Raw genomic sequence first — 22,981 nt, forward strand, 5'->3', positions numbered from 1 at the left:
AACCCTGAAGGAGCTGCAAAGCTCCACAGCGGAGATTGGAGTATCTGTCCATAGGACCACTTTAAGCCGTACACTCCACAAAGCTGGGCTTTATGGAAGACTGACCAGAAAAAAATAAGCAAACACTTTTGGTGTTCGCCAAAAGGCATGTGGGAGACTCCCAAAACATATGGAAGAAGGTACTCTGGTCAGATTAGACTAAAATGTTGCTTTTTGGCCATTAAGGAAAACGCTTTGTCTGGCGCAAACCTAACACCTCTCATCACCCCAGGAACACCATCCCCACAGTGAAGCATAGTGGTGGCAGCATCATGCTGTGGGTATGTTTTTCATCGGCAGGGACTGGGAAACTGGTCAGAATTAAAGGAATGATGGATGGCGCTAAATACAAGGAAATTCTTGAGGGAAACCTGTTTCAGTAATCATACTGCTAAAGCAACACTTGAGTTGTTTAAGGGGAAACATTTAAATGTCTTGGAATAGCCTAGTCAAAGCCCAACCTCAATCCAATTGAGAATCTGTGTTATGACTTAAAGATTGATGTACACCAGTGGAACCCATCCAACTTGAAGGAGCTGGAGCAGTTTTGCCTTGAAGAATGGGCAAAAATCCCAGTGGCTAGATGTGCCAAGCTTATAGACACATACCCATAGAGACTTGCAGCTGTAATTGCTACAAAAGGTGGCTCTACAAAGTATTGACTTTGGGGGGTTAATAGTTATGCACGTTCAAGTTTTGTTTTTTTGTCTTATTTCTTGTTTGTTTCACAAAAAAATATTTTGCATCTTTAAAAAGTGATAGGCATGTTGGGTAAATAAAATGATAAAACCCCCCCAAAAAAATCTATTTTTAATTCCAGGTTGTAAGGCAACAAAATAGGAAAAATGCCAAGGGGGGGTGAATACTTTCACAAGCCACTGTAGATAGTAGAAAACCCACAGTAAATATCACAACCTAAATTAACCTCTGAAAAGAAAAAGAGATCTGCCATAAGCCAAACTAAAAAACTGTCACATCTATAAGGAATACACTTTATTGATTAACAACATTATATCCCTATCATTGGTGTCAAGAGAGACCGACTAAAAAAATGAAAGGGATCTCACAAAAAAAAGTATGTACCGTAGTAGGTAAAAGTTTGTCAAGAAGAAATTTGTAGAGTGGTTGAAACACTTAGGTTGGAGTCATTAAAACTAGTTTATGAAAACTTCCGACTTCAACTGTACGTACCGTAGTAGGTAAGGGATGAAATTAAAACAGGCGTCTCCTGCAACTCTCACACGTAGACCTAACACTTCTGATTCAGACCTAGAAAGCCTAAAGGACGAGAAACTGTAGCATCTGGTATAGATACAAACTACCTCAAATAGATATGTACCCAGTGTTAACTGATATGACAGAACAGAAACTCAAATAGATATGTACCCAGTGTTAACTGATATGACAGAACAGAAACTCAAATAGATATGTACCCAGTGTTAACAGATATGACAGAACAGAAACTCAAATAGATATGTACCCAGTGTTAACTGATATGACAGAACAGAAACTCAAATAGATATGTACCCAGTGTTAACTGATATGACAGAACAGAAACTCAAATAGATATGTACCCAGTGTTAACTGATATGACAGAACAGAAACTCAAATAGATATGTACCCAGTGTTAACTGATATGACAGAACAGAAACTCAAATAGATATGTACCCAGTGTTAACAGATATGACAGAACAGAAACAGCTTTCCCTTTGGAGAAAATCAAACAAATAAAATCTAATTCCTTTTTTGTGCAGTAAACATTTGTCCTGGTACAGTAATGTGTGCAATCAATGTTGTCAGTTCTTAAACAAGATGTGTGACTGGATAAAGTCCAGCTTCATGTAGAGGTCTATGTCAGTGTATTAAATTACATTCCCCCAGTCAGCCAACACACCATGTCTATGTATTATATTAAATTATATTCCCCCAGTCAGACAACACACCATGTCTATGTATTATATTAAATGATATTCCACCAGTCAGACAACACACCATGTCTATGTATTATATTAAATGATATTCCCCCAGTCAGCCAACACACCATGTCTATGTATTATATTAAATGATATTCCACCAGTCACACCATGTCTATGTATTATATTAAATGATATTCCACCGGTCAGCCAACACACCATGTCTATGTATTATATTAAATGATATTCCACCAGTCAGCCAACACACCATGTCTATGTATTATATTAAATGATATTCCATCAGTCAGTCAACACACCATGTCTATGTATTATATTAAATGATATTCCACCAGTCACACCATGTCTATGTATTATATTAAATGATATTCCCCCAGTCAGTCAACACACCATGTCTATGTATTATATTAAATGATATTCCACCAGTCACACCATGTCTATGTATTATATTAAATGATATTCCACCAGTCAGACAACACACCATGTCTATGTATTATATTAAATGATATTCCACCAGTCACACCATGTCTATGTATTATATTAAATGATATTCCACCAGTCAGCCAACACACCGTGTCTATGTATTATATGAAATGATATTCCACCAGTCACACCATGTCTATGTATTATATTAAATGGTATTCCACCAGTCACACCATGTCTATGTATTATATTAAATGATATTCCACCAGTCACACCATGTCTATGTATTATATTAAATTATATTCCACCAGTCACACCATGTCTATGTATTATATTAAATGATATTCCACCAGTCAGCCAACACACCATGTCTATGTATCATATTAAATGATATTCCACCAGTCACACCATGTCTATGTATTATATTAAATGATATTCCACCAGTCAGCCAACACACCATGTCTATGTATTATATTAAATGATATTCCACCAGTCAGCCAACACACCATGTCTATGTATTATATTAAATGATATTCCCCCAGTCAGCCAACACACCGTGTCTATGTATTATATTAAATGATATTCCCCCAGTCAGCCAACACACCGTGTCTATGTATTATATTAAATGATATTCCACCAGTCACACCATGTCTATGTATTATATTAAATGATATTCCACCAGTCACACCATGTCTATGTATTATATTAAATGATATTCCACCAGTCACACCATGTCTATGTATTATATTACATGATATTCCACCAGTCAGCCATCACACCATGTCTATGTATTATATTAAATGATATTCCATCAGTCAGTCAACACACCGTGTCTATGTATTATATTAAATGATATTCCACCAGTCAGTCAACACACCATGTCTATGTATTATATTAAATGATATTCCACCAGTCAGCCAACACACCGTGTCTATGTATTATATTAAATGATATTCCACCAGTCACACCATGTCTATGTATTATATTAAATGATATTCCACCAGTCAGCCAACACACCATGTCTATGTATTATATTAAATGATATTCCACCAGTCACACCATGTCTATGTATTATATTACATGATATTCCACCAGTCAGTCAACACACCGTGTCTATGTATTATATTAAATGATATTCCACCAGTCACACCATGTCTATGTATTATATTAAATGATATTCTACCGGTCAGTCAGCCAACCACTGTCATGAGACCTGACAGTGTGATAGAATCGTGTTCTGGTCAAAGTACCTATGAGACCTTAGCAGACTTAGCAGACAGACAGATAAAGAAATGAATGAGAACGTTGCTGTGCCACAAGCAGCCTGTGCTCTTGGAGAGGAGAACAGAAAGGACACATGAATATTATCAGATTAAAATGACTGTTCTGTAAGAGGGCTAGGCCTATATGCTGAAAACATTACACAGGGCAGGTACATGAAGCTGGCTGGCTGGATGTAGAGAGCAGTTTTGTGCTATACTGCTGAAAGCAGACCGAGTTGAACAACATGGTGTACCTGTTACATTGTACCTCATTGATAAACTTTAAAAATCAGATGTGTTGATACTGACAATCCAACACTCTTTAAAATCAGCTGCATTGATAGCCTGATTCTCTTCTTATCAGCTGTATTGATACCCGATCATCAGTCTCAGCAGCTTGTACCTGCATCAGGTAAGTAACCATAGAGATCAGTGGAGAGCAGAACAGCTCTCTAGCCCTCAGGATGCTACAGGCTGGACGGAGAGAGAAACCAGTCCTTTCAACCAATCAGCAGCAAGAAGAGCGCGGTACTTTACGGTTGCCGTGGAGATCGATAGTGCTACTCAACAGCGTGTGGTCGATCTGATCCTCTGCCGCCAGAACCTCCCGTACCGCCGCCTCGAACGCCACTCCCACGTTAGTATCGTCCTTAGCACTGGTCTCGAAGTAGGGACAACAGCCGTTCTCCTCGCACCAGGCCCGAGCCTCGTCCTCCCCCACCTCCCTCCCCTCTTTGTCCACCTTGTTGCCCAGGACAACGAAGGGGAACCTCTCTGGGTCTCGTACGTCAGAGTAACACATGAACTCTTTCTTCCAGCTGGCCAGGTTCTGGAAGCTGTGCAGGTCGTCTACAGCGAAGGTGAGGAGGCAGCAGTCGGCGCCACGGTAGAAAGGCGTCCTCAGGGACTTGAAGCGCTCCTGACCAGCCGTGTCCCAGATCTGAAGGGTCACCAGGCGTCCGTCCACCTGGAGGGAGGAAGTGAATGAAAACATGAATTGTCCCGAAGAGAAACCTTTATTGCCCCCAAAGACAATTAGATTTGTACATAATATATACAGCCATCATAAAGATATAAAACAGTAGAGTCAATGACAGTAGTACAGCAAAACAATACCTTTATGAAAACACATTTTGTGGGGTCAAAAAGTAATCCACTGCACTAGCCTAAATAGAGAACAGAACAAATTACTGCTCAACATGCCCCCCCAGGAATTTGAATTTACAAACCGAATTACGAACTGTATCCACTGTCCACTGTAATTACTGCATGTACTTATGTATTTATGCACTCACGTGCGGATGCTCTGGTTTGTTGAGATGCAAGACACATTATAATTATTATTATTCAATTCCAGACAGACCTTGGCTCTATCTCCTCGCCGCCTCCTCAATCTTATTGGAGAAGGTCCAAGGTCCCTCCCCTTATTTTACATTTTGAGAAGAAGGCAAGGGGATATAATGCCACCACGAATGAAGAAAAGATTCATTCAGAAAGGGCTCTAATCTGACCTCCAGGTCTCTGTTGAGGAACTCCACCCCGATGGTGTGGAAGGACTGGGCGTCGAAGCGGTCCGTCACGTAGCGGTTCATTAAGGAAGACTTCCCCACGCCACCGTCCCCCAGCAGGATCACCTTTAACAGCAGGCTCTTCCCGCTCATCACAACCCCCCCGCCGCTGCTTGTCTCCGCAGCTCACCAGGCCGTTCCGTGGCAAGGCCCTCTCCCTCCGCTGGCAGGCTGGCTAGCCTGGAGCCAAGCCTCCTAGCTGGGTTACTGACCGCTGTGATCCAGCCTCCACCTCGTGCTAGGCTACTGGGGTAGTACTATCAGGGTCAATGCAACCTGAAGGATGAGCAGAGAGATTTTTAAAAACTATCAAATCAAATGTTATTGTTTATGTTGTTGTTATTGTTGTTGTTATTCACGTACACATATTTGCCAGATTATCGCGAGTGTAGCGAAATGCTTATGTTCCTAGCTCCAACAGTGCAGTAATACCTAACAATATAAAACATGCAAATCCCAAATATTTTAAGAAAATCATTAAGAAAAATATAAATATTAGAATGTCAGAGTCCGGAATATACAGTTGAAGTCGCAAGTTTACATACATTTAGGTTGGAGTCATTAAAACTCATTTTTCAACCACTCCACAAATTTCTTGTTAACAAACTATAGTTTTGGAAAGTCGGTTAGGACATCTACTTTGTGCATGACACAAGTCATTTTTACAACAATTGTTTACAGACAGATTATTTCACTTATAATTCACTGTATCACAATTCCAGTGGGTCAAAAGTTTACATACACTAAGTTGACTGTGGCTTTAAAACAGCTTGGAAAATTCCAGAAAAGTATGTCATGGCTTTAAAACCTGTTTGGGATAGGGAGCAGCATTTTCACTTTTGCATGAAATGCGTGCCCAGAGTAAACTGCCTGCTACTCTGTCCTAGATGCTAATATATGCACATTATTAGTAGTATTGGATAAAAAAGCACTCTGAAGTTTCTAAAACTGTTTGAATGATGTCTGTGAGTATAACAGAACTCATATGGCAGGTGAAAACCTGAGAAAAATCCAACCAGGAAGTGGGAAATCTGAGGTTTGTAGTTTTTCAAAGCTTGGCCTACCAAGCAGTGTCTATGGGGTTAAGTTGCACTTCCTAAGGCTTCCACTAGATGTCAACCGTCTTTAGAAACTTGTTTCAGGCTTCTGCTATAAAGGAGGGGGGAATGGGAGCTGAATGAGTCAGTGGTCTGGCAGAGTGTCTCACGCTCGTGACGTGCGCTCCCGACAGAGGTAGCTCTCGTTCCAGTGCTTTGCTACAGACTATGAAATTCTCCGGTTGGAACATTATTGATGATTTAAGTTAAAAACATCCTAAAGATTGATTTCATACATCGTTTGATATGTTTCTACGACCTGTAACGGAACTTTGAGTTTTTGTCTGGACCTAGTGCTCATGAAGATGGATTACTGGGCTGAACAAGCTAACAACTAGTGGCTATTTGGACATAAATTATGGACTTTATGGAACAAATCAGTCATTTATTGTTGAACTGGGATTCCTGGGAGTGCATTCTGATGGAGATCAAAGGTAAGTGAATATTTATCATGTTATTTCTAACTTCTGTTGACTCCAACATGGCAGAAATTTCTTTGGCTGGATTTGGTTGGATTGGGCTCTGAGCGCCGTACTCAGATTATGCTTTTACCGCAAAGTTTTTTTGAAATTTGACACAGCGGTTGCATTAAGGAGAAGTCTATCTTTAATTCTGTGAATAACACTTGTATCTTTTATCGATGTGTATTATGACTATTTCTGGGATTTCTGTGGCTATCTGCAAGATCACCGGATGTTTTGGAAACAAAACATTACTGCACTTAACGCGCCAATGTAAACTGAGATTTTTGGATATAAATATGCACATTATCGAACAAAACATACATGTATTGTGTAACATGATGTCCTATGAGTGTCATCTGATGAAGATCATCAAAGATTAGTGATTCATTTTATCTATATTTCTGCTTTTTGTGACTCCTATCTTTGGCTGGAAAAAGGCTGTGTGTTTTTTTGACTTGGCTCTGAACTAACATAATCATATATGTTGTGCTTTTGCTGTAAAGCCTTTTTGAAATTGGACACGATGGGTAGATTAACATATTGGACTTGTTAATGGTTGAAAGTTATATATTTAAAAAAAAAAAAAAAAAAAAAATGAATTTCCTATTCAGCGGAATGTTGACGAGGGGTTCCGCTAGCGGAACGCCTGCGCTAGAAAGGTGAAAAGCTTCTGATAGGCTAATTGACATAACTGTACCTTAGAGACTTATTTATAACTTCTCAGCAATGTCCAGGTCAACGATCTGATCGTGGACTTCAGGAGATAGCACGCCCCGGGACCGCAGTGGGCACGATGGGACAGACGTGGAGAGGGTGAGAAGCTTCAAGTTCCTCAGTGTGCACATCACTGACAACCTGAAATGGTCTATCCACACAGACAGTTTGGTGAAGAAGGTGCATCAGCAACCTCTTCAACCTCAGGAGGCTGAAGAAATTCAGATGCACCATTGACAGCATTCTGTCGGGCTGTATCACCGCCTGGTACGGCAACGGCACCGTCTGCAACCTCATGGCTCTCCAGAGGGTGGTGCGGTCAGCCCAACACATCACCAGGGGCACACTGCCTGCCCTCCAGGACATCTACATTACCCGGTGTCACAGGAAGGCCAAGAAGATCATCAAGGACCTCAGCCACCCAATCCACTGCCTGTTCACCCCGCTACCATCTACAAGGTGGAGACTGTACAGGTGCATCAAAGCTGGGACCAAGAGACGGAAAAACTGCTTCCATCTCCAAACATCAGACTGTTAACTAGTAAATCACTAGCTGGCCTCCGCCCAGTACCCTGCCCTTTTGGAGCAGTGGCTTCTTCCTTGCTGATAGGCCTTTCAAGTTATGTCGATATAGGACTCGTTTTACTGTGGATATAGATACTTTTGTACCTGTTTCCTCCAGCATCTTCACAAGGTCCTTTGCTGTTGTTCTGGGATTGATTTGCACTTTTCGCACCAAAGTACGTTCATCTCTATGAGACAGAACGCGTCTCCTTCCTGAGCGGTATGATGGCTGCGTGGTCCCATGGTGTTTATACTTGCGTACTATTGTTTGTACAGATGAACGTGGTACCTTCAGGCATTTGGGAATTGCTCCCAAGGATGAACCAGACTTGTGGAGCTCTACAATTTTTTTTCTGAGGTCTTGGCTGATTTCTTTTGATTTTCCCATGATGTCAAGCAAAGAGGCACTGAGTTTAAAGGTAGGCCTTGAAATACATCCACAGGTACATCTCCAATTGACTCAAATGATGTCAATTAGCCTATCAGAAGCTTTTAAAGCCATGACATTATTTTCTGGAATTTTCCAAGCTGTTTTAAAGGCACAGTCAACTTAGTGTATGTAAACTTTTGACCCACTGGAATTGTGATACAGTGAATTAAAAGTGAAATAATCTGTCTGTAAACTATTGTTGGAAAAATGACTTGTGTCATGCACACAGTAGATGTCCTAACCGACTTTCCAAAAATGTGTGGTGGTTGAAAAACGAGTTTTAATGATTCCAACCTAAGTGTATGTAAACTTCCGACTTCAACTGTATTTAATGACTAACATGACAAGAGGACAAGAGGAACTGATGCACTAACCAATTTCGAAATTGCACCTTACGCATTCTACTATTACAACTTAAGAGTAAGATTAAGTTCCTTTAAAAAAACTGCAACCCCCCCCCCCCCCCCCCCACCGACCCCCCACGTCCCCTCTAAGGGGCGCACCCCACAGTTTGGGACCCACTGATTTAGTTCAGTTACCTTCGCCTTTGTGGGTGCAGAAACAATGGTGGACATCTTGAAGAGAGTGGGGATAAGAGACTGGGATAGTTTTAATATGTCCATAATCATTCCAGCCAGCTGGTCTGGGCCAGCAGCCTTGCAAGGGTTAAAATGCTTAAATGTCTTACTCATGTCATCAGTGGGAACCACATCCTCTATGCACTTCCTGATGAATTCAGTCACCGAGTCAGTGTATACGTCAATGATATTCTCAGAGAGAACTCGGAACATATCCTAGTCTGCATTCAGTCACCGAGTCAGTGTATACGTCAATGATATTCTCAGAGAGAACTCGGAACATATCCTAGTCCGCATTCAGTCACCGAGTCAGTGTATACGTCAATGATATTCTCAGAGAGAACTCGGAACATATCCTAGTCCGCATTCAGTCACCGAGTCAGTGTATAAGTCAATGATATTCTCAGAGAGAACTCGGAACATATCCTAGTCCGCATTCAGTCACCGAGTCAGTGTATACGTCAATGATATTCTCAGAGAGAACTGGGAACATATCCTAGTCCGCATTCAGTCACCGAGTCAGTGTATACGTCAATGATATTCTCAGAGAGAACTCGGAACATATCCTAGTCCGCATTCAGTCACCGAGTCAGTGTATAAGTCAATGATATTCTCCGAGAGAACTCGGAACATATCCTAGTCCGCATTCAGTCACCGAGTCAGTGTATAAGTCAATGATATTCTCCGAGAGAACTCGGAACATATCCTAGTCCGCATTCAGTCACCGAGTCAGTGTATAAGTCAATGATATTCTCCGAGAGAACTCGGAACATATCCTAGTCCGCATTCAGTCACCGAGTCAGTGTATAAGTCAATGATATTCTCAGAGAGAACTCGGAACATATCCTAGTCCGCATTCAGTCACCGAGTCAGTGTATACGTCAATGATATTCTCAGAGAGAACTCGGAACATATCCTAGTCCGCATTCAGTCACCGAGTCAGTGTATAAGTCAATGATATTCTCAGAGAGAACTCGGAACATATCCTAGTCTGCATTCAGTCACCGAGTCAGTGTATACGTCAATGATATTCTCAGAGAGAACTCGGAACATATCCTAGTCCGCATTCAGTCACCGAGTCAGTGTATACGTCAATGATATTCTCAGAGAGAACTCGGAACATATCCTAGTCCGCATTCAGTCACCGAGTCAGTGTATAAGTCAATGATATTCTCCGAGAGAACTCGGAACATATCCTAGTCCGCATTCAGTCACCGAGTCAGTGTATAAGTCAATGATATTCTCAGAGAGAACTCGGAACATATCCTAGTCTGCATTCAGTCACCGAGTCAGTGTATACGTCAATGATATTGTCAGAGAGAACTGGGAACATATCCTAGTCCGCATTCAGTCACCGAGTCAGTGTATAAGTCAATGATATTCTCCGAGAGAACTCGGAACATATCCTAGTCCGCATTCAGTCACCGAGTCAGTGTATACGTCAATGATATTCTCAGAGAGAACTCGGAACATATCCTAGTCCGCATTCAGTCACCGAGTCAGTGTATAAGTCAATGATATTCTCAGAGAGAACTCGGAACATATCCTAGTCCGCATTCAGTCACCGAGTCAGTGTATAAGTCAATGATATTCTCAGAGAGAACTCGGAACATATCCTAGTCCGCATTCAGTCACCGAGTCAGTGTATAAGTCAATGATATTCTCAGAGAGAACTCGGAACATATCCTAGTCCGCATTCAGTCACCGAGTCAGTGTATAAGTCAATGATATTCTCAGAGAGAACTCGGAACATATCCTAGTCCGCATTCAGTCACCGAGTCAGTGTATAAGTCAATGATATTCTCCGAGAGAACTCGGAACATATCCTAGTCCGCATTCAGTCACCGAGTCAGTGTATAAATCAATGATATTCTCCGAGAGAACTCGGAACATATCCTAGTCCGCATTCAGTCACCGAGTCAGTGTATAAGTCAATGATATTCTCCGAGAGAACTCGGAACATATCCTAGTCCGCATTCAGTCACCGAGTCAGTGTATACGTCAATGATATTCTCAGAGAGAACTCGGAACATATCCTAGTCTGCATTCAGTCACCGAGTCAGTGTATACGTCAATGATATTCTCAGAGAGAACTCGGAACATATCCTAGTCCGCATTCAGTCACCGAGTCAGTGTATACGTCAATGATATTCTCAGAGAGAACTCGGAACATATCCTAGTCCGCATTCAGTCACCGAGTCAGTGTATAAGTCAATGATATTCTCCGAGAGAACTCGGAACATATCCTAGTCCGCATTCAGTCACCGAGTCAGTGTATAAGTCAATGATATTCTCAGAGAGAACTCGGAACATATCCTAGTCCGCATTCAGTCACCGAGTCAGTGTATACGTCAATGATATTCTCAGAGAGAACTGGGAACATATCCTAGTCCGCATTCAGTCACCGAGTCAGTGTATAAGTCAATGATATTCTCCGAGAGAACTCGGAACATATCCTAGTCCGCATTCAGTCACCGAGTCAGTGTATACGTCAATGATATTCTCAGAGAGAACTCGGAACATATCCTAGTCCGCATTCAGTCACCGAGTCAGTGTATAAGTCAATGATATTCTCCGAGAGACCTCGGAACATATCCTAGTCCGCATTCAGTCACCGAGTCAGTGTATAAGTCAATGATATTCTCCGAGAGAACTCGGAACATATCCTAGTCCGCATTCAGTCACCGAGTCAGTGTATAAGTCAATGATATTCTCCGAGAGAACTCGGAACATATCCTAGTCCGCATTCAGTCACCGAGTCAGTGTATAAGTCAATGATATTCTCCGAGAGAACTCGGAACATATCCTAGTCTGCATGATCAAAACAATCTTGAAGCATAGATTCCGATTGGTCAGACCAACATTGAACAGTCCTTACAACGGGTACTTCCTGTTTCAGTTTCTGCCTATAGGAAGGGAGGCGTGATCTGATTTGATGAAGGAAGGGCGGATGGAGGGCCTTGGAGCCGTCCTGGAAGGGGGGAGTAACAATGGTCAATAATTCTTGATGAGCGAGTAGGGCAGGCGATGTGTTTATAAAACTTTGGTTTTCCTTAGGATTTGCTCTATTAACCTTTTATGGCTGCAGGGCGGTGCCGGTACACTTATGACAACAGCCCGTCCAAGTGCAGGGCGTTAAATTCAAAAGATATTTTTTTGAAATATTTAACTTTCACACATTAACAAGTCCAATACAGCAAATGAAAGATACACATCTTGTGAATCCAGCCAACATGTCCGATTTTTAAAATGTTTTACAGCGAAAACACCACGTATATTTATGTTAGCTCACCACCAAATACAAAAAAGCACAGACATTTTTCACAGCACAGGTAGCTTGCACAAAACCAACCTAACTAACCAAGAACCAACCAAACTAACCAATAAACAACTTTATCAGATGACAGTCTTATAACAAGTTATACAATAAATCTATGTTTTGTTCGAAAAATGTGCATATTTGAGGTATAAATCATAGTTTTACATTGCAGCTACAATCGGAAATAGCACCGAAGCAGCTAGAACAATTACAGAGAACAAATTGAAATACCTAAATACTCATCATAAAACATTTATGAAAAATACATGGTGTACAGCAAATTAAAGACAAACATCTTGTGAATCCAGACAATATTTCCGATTCTTTAAGTGTTTTACAGCGAAAACACAATATAGCATTATATTAGCTTACTACAATAGCCAACCACACAACAGCATTGATTCGTTAGGCACGTTAGCGATAGCGACAAAACCAGCAAAAGATATTAATTATTTCACTAACCTTCTCAAACTTCATCAGATGACAGTCCTATAACATCATATTACACAATACATATATGGTTTGTTCGAAAATGTGCATATTTAGCGGCACAAATCGTGGTTATACATTGGGAAAACTTAGCATCTTTTTCCCAGAATGTCCGGATATATTTCTGACACTCACCTATTCTAGTCAAATAACTATTCATAGACTTTACTAAAAAATACATGTTGGACAGCAAATTAAAGATAGCTTAGTTCTTAATGCAATCGCCATGTTAGAATTCTAAAAATAACTTCATTACGACATGCAGCTTACGTTATGGCGAGAGAGCGCCCAAAATCTGGGCGCAAACTAATAGTACACATGTTCGACAGATATATGAAATAACATCATAAATGGGTCCTACTTTTGCTGATCTTCCATCAGAATGTTGTACAAGGGGTCCTTCGTCCAGAACAATCGTTGTTTGGTTTTAGAACGGCCTTTTTCCCTCTCGATTTAGCAAGCAAAACTTGCCAAGTGGCGCGAAGCTCTCCATCGTCAACAAACTCAGAGAACGGAACACGCCAAAACTCCCGGAAAAAAATTCAATAATCTGATTAAACTATATTGAAAAAAAATACTTTACGATGATATTGTCACATTTATCAAATAAAATCAAAGCCGGAGCTATTAGCCGTCTATAACAACAGCTTTTCAGAAGCCAATCCGGAAGTCCTTTCCGCGTCTTCCTGAGCAAAGGAAATTGGGGTCCTGTCATTCCAAGCGCTCTCTTTTGACCATAGAAAGAGCTAGAGACCCCATTTCACCTCTCACAGCCTATTGACATCTAGTGGAAGGCGTATGAAGTGCATGTATACTAATACATATCAAGCAAAAGATTAGGTAGGCCCTGGAACAGAGCCTAGATTTGAGATTTTTCACTTTCTGACAGGAAGTTTGCTGCAAAATGAGTTCTGTTTTACTCACAGATATAATTCAAACGGTTTTAGAAACTTGAGAGTGTTTTCTATCCAATAGTAATAATAATATGCATATTGTACGAGCAAGAATTGAGTACGAGGCCGTTTGAAATGGGCACCTTTCATCCAAGCTACTCAATACTGCCCCTGCAGCCCAAAGAAGTTAAAGTACCCAGCTACAATAAATTAGGCCTAGGATATGCGGTTCCAGTTTGCACAAAGTCCAGTGTAGTTCCACGAGAGCCATAACAGTGTCAGCTTGAGGGGGAATATACACGGCCTAGACGATGACCGAAAATAATTCTCTCTGGAGGTAATGCGGTCGGCATTTGATAGTGAGGTATTCCAGATCGGGAGAACAAAAGGACTTTAATTCCTGTACGCTACCACAATCACACCATGAGTACTTAATCATGAAACATACACCTCTGCCTTTCTTTTTCCCGAAGAGTTCTTTCTTCCTGTCCGCGCAATGTACAGAGAACCCTGCTGGCTGTATGGATGGGGACAATATATCTGCAGAGAGCCATGATGTTACAGTCCCTGATGTCTCTCTGGAAGGAGATCCTCGCCCTGAATTCGTCTACTTTATTGTCCAGCGACTGAACATTTGAGAGTAATATACTCGGAAGCGGTGGATGGTGTGCACGCCTCCTGAGTCAGACTAAATGCCCACTCCTTATTCCTCTTCTCCGTCGGCGGCGTTTTGGAGCAGCCCCTGGGATGAGTGGAAATGCTTCTGGGGGTACAAACAAAGGATCCAATTCATGAAAGTCTAATTTCTGGTCGAAAATGTTGGTGAGTGACTGCTGATCTAATATCCAAAACGTATTTTTATCAGTAAGTAATAATGCAATAAACATTCTGAACAATTAATATAAAGAAATAACACAAACATTTGAAATACTGCAAAGTTGACCAGGAGCTAGGAATAGGGCGACCCTGTCTATTGGCACCATCTTGTACCTTTCAGTTAACAGCAGCATTACAATCTATATAAAATCACAGACCACACTCATTGACAAGCATTGGCTTTATGTTCATGAAAGGCCGAAGACCTAACAGCAACCTGAGAGATACATGCTGGTAGACACTGACAATGAGCAACACAACTTAGGCCTAGACAGAAAACATCACGTGGCTGTCTTTCACCAGGAGGAGAAGTGGAGAGAGAAAGTAGCTAGAGACAGAACCACATCAAGTGGCTGTCTTTCACCAGGAGGAGAAGTGGAGAGAGAGAGTAGCTAGAGACAGAACCACATCAAGTGGCTGTCTTTCACCAGGAGGAGAAGTGGAGAGAGAGAGTAGCTAGAGACAGAACCACATCAAGTGGCTGTCTTTCACCAGGAGGAGAAGTGGAGAGAGAGAGTAGCTAGAGACAGAACCACATCAAGTGGCTGTCTTTCACCAGGAGGAGAAGTGGAGAGAGAGAGTAGCTAGAGACAGAACCACATCAAGTGGCTGTCTTTCACCAGGAGAAGTGGAGAGAGAGAGTAGCTAGAGACAGAACCACATCAAGTGGCTGTCTTTCACCAGGAGAAGTGGAGAGAGAGAGTAGCTAGAGACATAACAACATCAAGTGGCTGTCTTTCACCAGGAGAAGTGGAGAGAGAGAGTAGCTAGAGACAGAACCACATCAAGTGGCTGTCTTTCACCAGGAGGAGAAGTGGAGAGAGAGAGTAGCTAGAGACATAACAACATCAAGTGGCTGTCTTTCACCAGGAGGAGAAGTGGAGAGAGAGAGTAGCTAGAGACAGAACCACATCAAGTGGCTGTCTTTCACCAGGAGAAGTGGAGAGAGAGAGTAGCTAGAGACAGAACCACATCAAGTGGCTGTCTTTCACCAGGAGAAGTGGAGAGAGAGAGAGTAGCTAGAGACAGAACCACATCAAGTGGCTGTCTTTCACCAGGAGAAGTGGAGAGAGAGAGTAGCTAGAGACAGAACCACATCAAGTGGCTGTCTTTCACCAGGAGAAGTGGAGAGAGAGTAGCTAGAGACAGAACCACATCAAGTGGCTGTCTTTCACCAGGAGAAATGGAGAGAGAGAGTAGCTAGAGACAGAACCACATCAAGTGGCTGTCTTTCACCAGGAGAAGTGGAGAGAGAGAGAGTAGCTAGAGACAGAACCACATCAAGTGGCTGTCTTTCACCAGGAGAAGTGGAGAGAGAGTAGCTAGAGACAGAACAAGAGAGAGTGGTTACTAAAATGTACAAACTAAAATAGCAGCAGCCTTTAAAAATGGTAACAATACTGATACAACAACAATCTCTTCTCACACCCACTGTATCTGGAGCTATTTGCAAGTGATGCCCCTCCTGTATGAGATATGCTGGGTATAGAGATGTGTAAGATCGCCGGGGTGGTTGTCCTTAGGGACACCTGATAGGGGTGAATGACCCAGAGAAACTCCCCCTCTAACAAACCCAGGGATTGGTTGAGCTGGAGATTGGCAAGTCGTAAAATGTACTACTGATGAGCTAAAGTTACTCTGCTGTACATCACGACGCCCATGTTGTTGATAACAATGTATAGGAAGCAACCCTGAACCCGTGTACAGTATGGTTGAAAATCACATGGGAGAAATACGTATTAATGCTGCAAGTGACATGGTTCTTGATTTACAATACGGCTTTAGTAAACCGCTTCTTATTATGCCACATATCTGAAATGTGGATGAGAGATCCCAAGAATAGATAGTTAGCTAACCCACAACAACTCAGAATGTACTCTTCACTACCAGAGATTTCCATAACAACAACGATGAGTCAGGAAGATAAGCACACGACTGACTCAGGTACACCTGACACTGAGCCTGCGTTGCTCCATGACTGCACAAGCTTGCTGTCAAAAGGTGTTTCATTGGGTGATTCTCAACAAACATGACCAAAAAAAAGAACCATTTTCCACCACAATTCTTCTTGGATCACTAATATTAGGATCTGTATTAATCTATTTCATAATTATTTTTATGTTTATTGATCATATATTATGCATTTTACCACAATTACCAACGCAAAAATTCTCATTACTGCAATAGTTTATGTCCAAGTCCAAAAAAGCTAAACAAACCAATTTCTAATATATATATTTTTTACATTCCTCACCTAATAAAAAGGCCATGACACTGAAAAAAAATATTTAAAAATGTATTAACATTTATTTCGCCATTTCTCATTACCACAACACAAAACATTTTCTGAATCTTGTTTTTGTCATAATTACTTGTGTATCCATGTTGTTGTTTTTTTATGTACACATTTGTATAAAGAACAAAAGGCACACTATCAGATTAAGCCAAAATTACTAAAGTAGACATTTTATTTTCCTAAATATCGGTGCAATAAGGTAATGATAAGCAGGTTTCGGAGATGAGAATGCATGTTTCGTTAATGAGGGTTTTATAGTTTGAAAAACTGTACTGAGCTCTATTAGAGATTCAGTAACCCAATACATCAAACTGTGTCAGTTGATAATCCCAAATGATTTGCATAAAACTAAAATCACGGATCAAAATGCAATTGACTAAAATACCCCTTATTTTATCCTCAGTATAAGGACTGTAATTACATACATGTATCTTCAAAAGTCAAAAATGGACATAAGCATAAAAAAAAGTTACTTAAATGTAAAATTTCCAAGATCTTTCCAGGTAATATTGCCGTATTAGTACACGGATGTGTGTGGTTCTTTAGATGTATTTGTAAATTGAATGGGATGCCATAACATGATATGCCTAAAGTATCTACATATGTGAGATATGGACCAAAAACTGTCTTGGGATATCAAACAACAGTATAAGTAAGTGCTAAAACAGGTAGACTTGTCAAAATGGGGAATAACCTCCTTTAAGTGGCGGTTTCTCTTTGCTGAAAAACAAACTCTAGATTGTAAGTAAATGAAATGGGGTTTATAAACCTATATTTCTTGACTACCACCTACCTAATCAAATAACTGTTTTACAAATAATCCATACAATAGGTGCAAGCAATGGTCCTAGTAAATAATGACAGCTACCAGCACAGCACACCCATTGATTATACATTAGAATGAGTTTATTATTACTACAGAAATTAAAAATCTCACCTAAAAATGATGAAGTAATGAGAAATGTGTGTTTGGTAATCAAATAAAATGTTATGTGTCACATGTGCCGAATACAAACAGGTGTAGACCTTACAGTGAAATGCTTACTTACAAGCCAACAATGTAGTTTTAAGAAAAATACCTAAAAATTAAAAAGTAACAAATAATTAAAGAGCAGCAGTAAAATAACAAGAGGGGCCCTTAGCTCAATCTGCAAGTAATAGGAGACGGCCATTATGAATCAGCAAATAATTGACCACATCAGTAAAGCCCATTCATGCCTCCATGATGGTAAGGTAATGGTTCTTCAAGTTTATCCCAATTTTAGCATTTTAGTCATTTCGGTAATGAGAAAGGTGAGTGTTGTAAAGAGGGTGTTTGAGAATGCGATCCTCATTCTGAAGGTATATAAACTCATCTAACGACTGCTCCTCTAGTCTAGATGATGTATCATGGGTGAATAACACTTTATTTTAAAAATATTTTTTTTACAGCAACTTGAAAAAGTGTTATGGTAATGAGTGTTTTTATATAATAAATAGTATAGTTTAATGTAAACTTATATTCATGTAAAAAAATATATATAATTTATGTTGGAGTGTGCCCCTGGTTATCCGCAAATAAGAAAACAAGAAAATGGTGCCGTCTGGTTTGTTTAATATAGGGACATTTAAATTATTTATACTTTTACTTTAGACACTGTGTCATAAACTAGGAATCTTAGTCTTCAGAAAGATAGAAAACCATGATGCATCTGCAACAAACTAACTCAATTTGCTACTGCCATATGACTAAAACTGGTTTCATGATTATCACCGAATTGATTAGAGCCTAACCAACTACTGTACCTATTAACGTTATATTGTTGTTCTGATGCAATTTTATTGTAGAGAATGAAATCGGAGGGTTCCCATTTCGTAAATGCAGCTAGATATTACACAGGGCATCTAGCTAGATATAGGGATGAATAGCTGGCAAATGAAATGGCGATGATGATAACAAAATGCCAAACAGTAGCCAGCTAGCCTAGCCAGCTAGCCTGTTACCGTTAGCTAGCTATCCACTGGGATGGGTTGTGTTGTTGACATCAATTGTTCTGAATTATTAAACCAAACTACGAATAAATAGACCGGTTTGAGCAAACACGCACCATATTCAATATTATTACATGTGACTGCATTCATTTAAGGCGTAAAATCGTTTTCGTTACCTCATTTTGTACGGTGTTATAAATCGTAGCTTGCCCAGTTTTGCTTCTGAGATTTGACGTACTGTGAACACTTGCTTGTTGAGGCGTCCCCAGTATTTTCCAGTCCAGGGTAATAATTAGTACAAACGGTTGCAAACAGTTTCATTTTGCAACAAACCCGAGATTTTATATTAGACAAATTCAAGGTAGGTCGCTCCCCGTTTCATTCCGTTTGCTTCCGTTTAAGAAACGTTTTGCAACAGAATTGGCGTAATGAATACACCCCTGAGTCCAGTCGCGACGCTTGGTCCTAAAGCCCGCGATGATCCTTGCCATCCCTGGTCCATCTATTTATTTTGCTGTCAAATTTGGTCCATGCTCTGTGAGTCTGGATACTTCGACATGTTCAAATAGTCCTGATTTGATTGTATATATTCTCAATTATTTTTTAATTATTTTTACGTTTTATCGTTGAGGGAAATAATGTGAAATTGCACAGTCAGTGTGTGATTCCACTCCAGAACTGTAGATGGTAGTAATGTAGCAAGAGTTTTTCTATTTGACCTTTATTTAATTAGGCAAGTCAGTTTTTTTATTTTTTGTTTTTTTTATTGGAGAAAAATCAGTATACTTATAAGAAGTATACAAACAGACAATGATAACATATGCTAGGGGGTACAACAAATGACAGATTATACAAAGACCTTAAAAGAAGCACACATATTGATTGTTTTAACGGCTTTCTTATGAGAAGAATGTAGAATGGTCTTAATGTACTGCTCAAAGTCCTTGTAGAAAACACAGAAGAGTGTTTTTTTATTAGTGAATTTACATTTATGAATATGACATTTTGCCATTAGCACAATTAGATTTATAAGGTAAAATAGTTTTTCTTTATCTTTATTATGGTTAAGGAAACCAAGCAGCACATTCTCCCATAAAAAAACAAAAGTCATCAAGAATACTAACAATTATAAAACTGTGAATATCTTTCCATAATTGTTTTACATGTAGACAATGCCAAAATAAATGTGAAACTGTTTCTGAATGCTCAACACAAAAAGTACAATCAATGTTAATGTCTTTTTGGAGTTTCTTCAGGTAATGATTCACAGGATAATACTTATGGATCATTCTGAAAGAGACCTCTTTGACCTTGTTAACAAGCAAGTATTTGTGTGGTAATAACCAGACTGTTTTCCAACAGATATTAGTGATCAATGTATTCCAGTAACTTGTGACATAAGGAATGGACACAATATCCCTTTGAAATAAAGCACGTATAGACCTACTAGGCAAGTCAGTTAAAGAACGAACTCTGATTTTCAATGACGGCCTAGAAACAGTGGGTTAACTGCCTTGTTCAGGGGCAGAAAGACAGATTTTTACCTTGTCGGCTCGGAGATTCAATATTGCAACCTTACTAGTCCAACGCTCTAACCTGCTGGAAAGAAAGACACAATTACGGGTTTTTTTAGGCCTAAATAAAAAGAAAGTGAAATTCATTCATGATTATCCATAATCATGGTAGCATCCACATTAATATAATAATGTTAATTGAAGATCAAGATAAAAACTTGAGTTTTTGAAAACTCGTGTTTTTAGCTTGACCTTCAATTAATGATTTTATCATTGTTTTAGACATCCTTTGTGTTTTATTATTTGATTAATCTCTTATACAATAGGAATTGAATGGTGAATAATGTACTGTGTCATTTTGGAGTCACTTTTATTTTAATTAAGAATAGAAGATGTTTCTTAACACTATAACATTAATGTGGATGCGACCATGATTATGGATAATCATGAATTCATTGTGAATAATGATGAGTGAAAAAGTTACAGAGGAGCAAAGATCATACCCCCCAATAAATGATAACCTTGTCACACCCTGATCTGGTTCACCTGTCTTTTGTCAAGCCTACCAGTGGGATTCCCTCTGTTCCTGTCGCTTGATTGTGCCTGGTTTCTAGTTTTCCCGGTTTTGACCTTTCTGCCTGCCCTGAGCCTGCCTGCCGTTCTGTGCCTTTGTCCAACCTATCTGGATTACTGACCTCTGCCTGCCCTTGACCTGTCTTTTGCCTGCCCCTGTTGGATTAATAAACTGTTGTTACTTCAATATTGTCTGCATCTTGGTCTCACCTGAAACGTGATAAACCTCCCCTGTTATTGATAAAGGTGAGAGGTTAGCATTTTTGGGGGGGTATGAACTTTGTTCCTCTGTAACTTTCTCCCTCATCATTATGCCAAATAAAACGTGACATTCTGTACTCTTGTCTCATATAAAACATTTGATCTCTAATACAAAATACTGGAGAATAGAGTCACATTTAAAATATGGAGGGGAGTGTATATAAAATTAGATTTGTTTGTGGATGAATTTACTTCTACCGGATGAAGACTATTGCACTACGAATTTGAGCTTTGAAGATCCATTCAAAAACGTTTTCAAAAATGTAAAAAACTACAAGGGTGAGGGGGTAGTCACTTCCTGCTTACTTTCATAGCATATTTCATTTCATCGTTTTCGTCTCTTTCATTTCATTGTTGTAAAGTATGAATTTTAAATTCACTTTAAATAAAGTTGGATTTAATTTGATTTGATTTCCTCCAGGACTACATGACAGAGAAGCTATGGCGCCCTCTCCACCAGGGCTGTGTACCAGTCTACCGCAGCTCCTCGTCAGTAGCCGACTGGATGCCCATCCACCGCTCTGTCATCCTTATCAATGACTTCCCATCACCTCAGGACCTATCCAAGTTCCCCAAGCCGCTGGATGAGAACGATGAAGAGTACGCTAAGTATTTAGTTTAAGTAGCCGAGCCACGTTGCCAACGTTGGTCTGATGGAGGCTCTGGAGAGCAGGGAGTGGGGCGTGAACGACATGAGCAAACCCAACTACCTCAACGGCTTTGAGTGCTATGTTCTTGACCAGGAGAATACCAGACTGGCAGCTGAACGGGCTTATAGGAAAGCACCAGAGAAGAGCCCACCCCCCCCCAGCCTAAGCTAGCCAATAATTCTCATAGGGGATGTCCTCTACCCAGCCCAGGATTTTGAGACCGTCAGGACCGACACACCAATGACAGGTAGGCACCACCAGCCTCTGAAACAAAGGGCTTTATCTTTTTGTAAATTGTAGGCTTGACCCTTATAGTACTGTATGACAGTGTACTGTTTGCAGTGAGAGATATTCCTCCATTGAGTGAGTGTCTTAAAATACACACACGTGTTTTTTTTCTCCTAACATTTCAAATAAACTGCTGTGCTTATTAGCCTGACTTATTTGTGTGTTTTTCCAGCTTGGTCCAGATGTGGCCGCAGGACTACAGGCAGAGCCTAGGTCAGGCTGAAGGATTGGAGTCTCCTATCAGACATAACGAGTCGGAACCTGCACTGCTCTGGCATCACATCCAGGAGATGTCTATGAGGAGGGCCAAAGGAGGACAAGCATAACTGCTGAGGAACCACATACAGGACGAGAGCCAGAGGTAACTGAGAAAGTCCCTTATTGACAGTATCTTTTGACAGGAAGAGGACAAGGAAAGACATGTACAGTTGAAGTCAGAAGTTTACATACACCTTAGCCAAATACATTTAAACTCAGTTTTTCACCATTCCTGACATTTAATCCTAGTAAAAATTCCCTCTCTGAGGTCAGTTAGGAACACCACTTTATTTTAAGAATGTGAAATGTCAGAATAATAGTAGAGATAATGATTTATTTCAGCTTTTATTTCTTTCATCACATTCCCAGTGGGTCAGAAGTTTACATACACTCAATTAGTATTTGGTAGCATTGCCTTTAAATTGTTTAACTTGGGTCAAACGTTTCGGGTAGCCTTCCACAAGCTTCCCACAATAAGTTGGGGGAATTTTGGCCCATTCCTCCTGACAGAGCTGGTGTAACT

General features: G+C 40.2%; 2 protein-coding genes across 2 annotated transcripts in view; one reads left to right on the forward strand and one right to left on the reverse strand.

Moving 5' to 3' along the window:
* Window positions 1–22,981, forward strand: part of LOC120047900 (BTB/POZ domain-containing protein KCTD16-like) — a 908,275-nt gene that overhangs the window by 308,137 nt on the left and 577,157 nt on the right. The gene's annotated exons all lie outside the window — the stretch shown is intronic.
* Window positions 835–19,283, reverse strand: LOC120047908 (ras-related protein Rab-9B-like). The gene is made up of 3 exons (XM_038993501.1): window positions 19,091–19,283; window positions 5,167–5,499; window positions 835–4,622 (listed from the first exon to the last, which is right to left on the reverse strand). The coding sequence occupies exons 2-3, from the start codon at window positions 5,314–5,316 to the stop codon at window positions 4,164–4,166; spliced, it is 609 nt and encodes a 202-aa protein (XP_038849429.1). The 5' UTR covers window positions 5,317–5,499; window positions 19,091–19,283; the 3' UTR covers window positions 835–4,163.

This window comes from Salvelinus namaycush, chromosome 5 (genome assembly GCF_016432855.1).
Source record: "Salvelinus namaycush isolate Seneca chromosome 5, SaNama_1.0, whole genome shotgun sequence".
Classification (NCBI taxonomy): domain Eukaryota; kingdom Metazoa; phylum Chordata; class Actinopteri; order Salmoniformes; family Salmonidae; genus Salvelinus; species Salvelinus namaycush.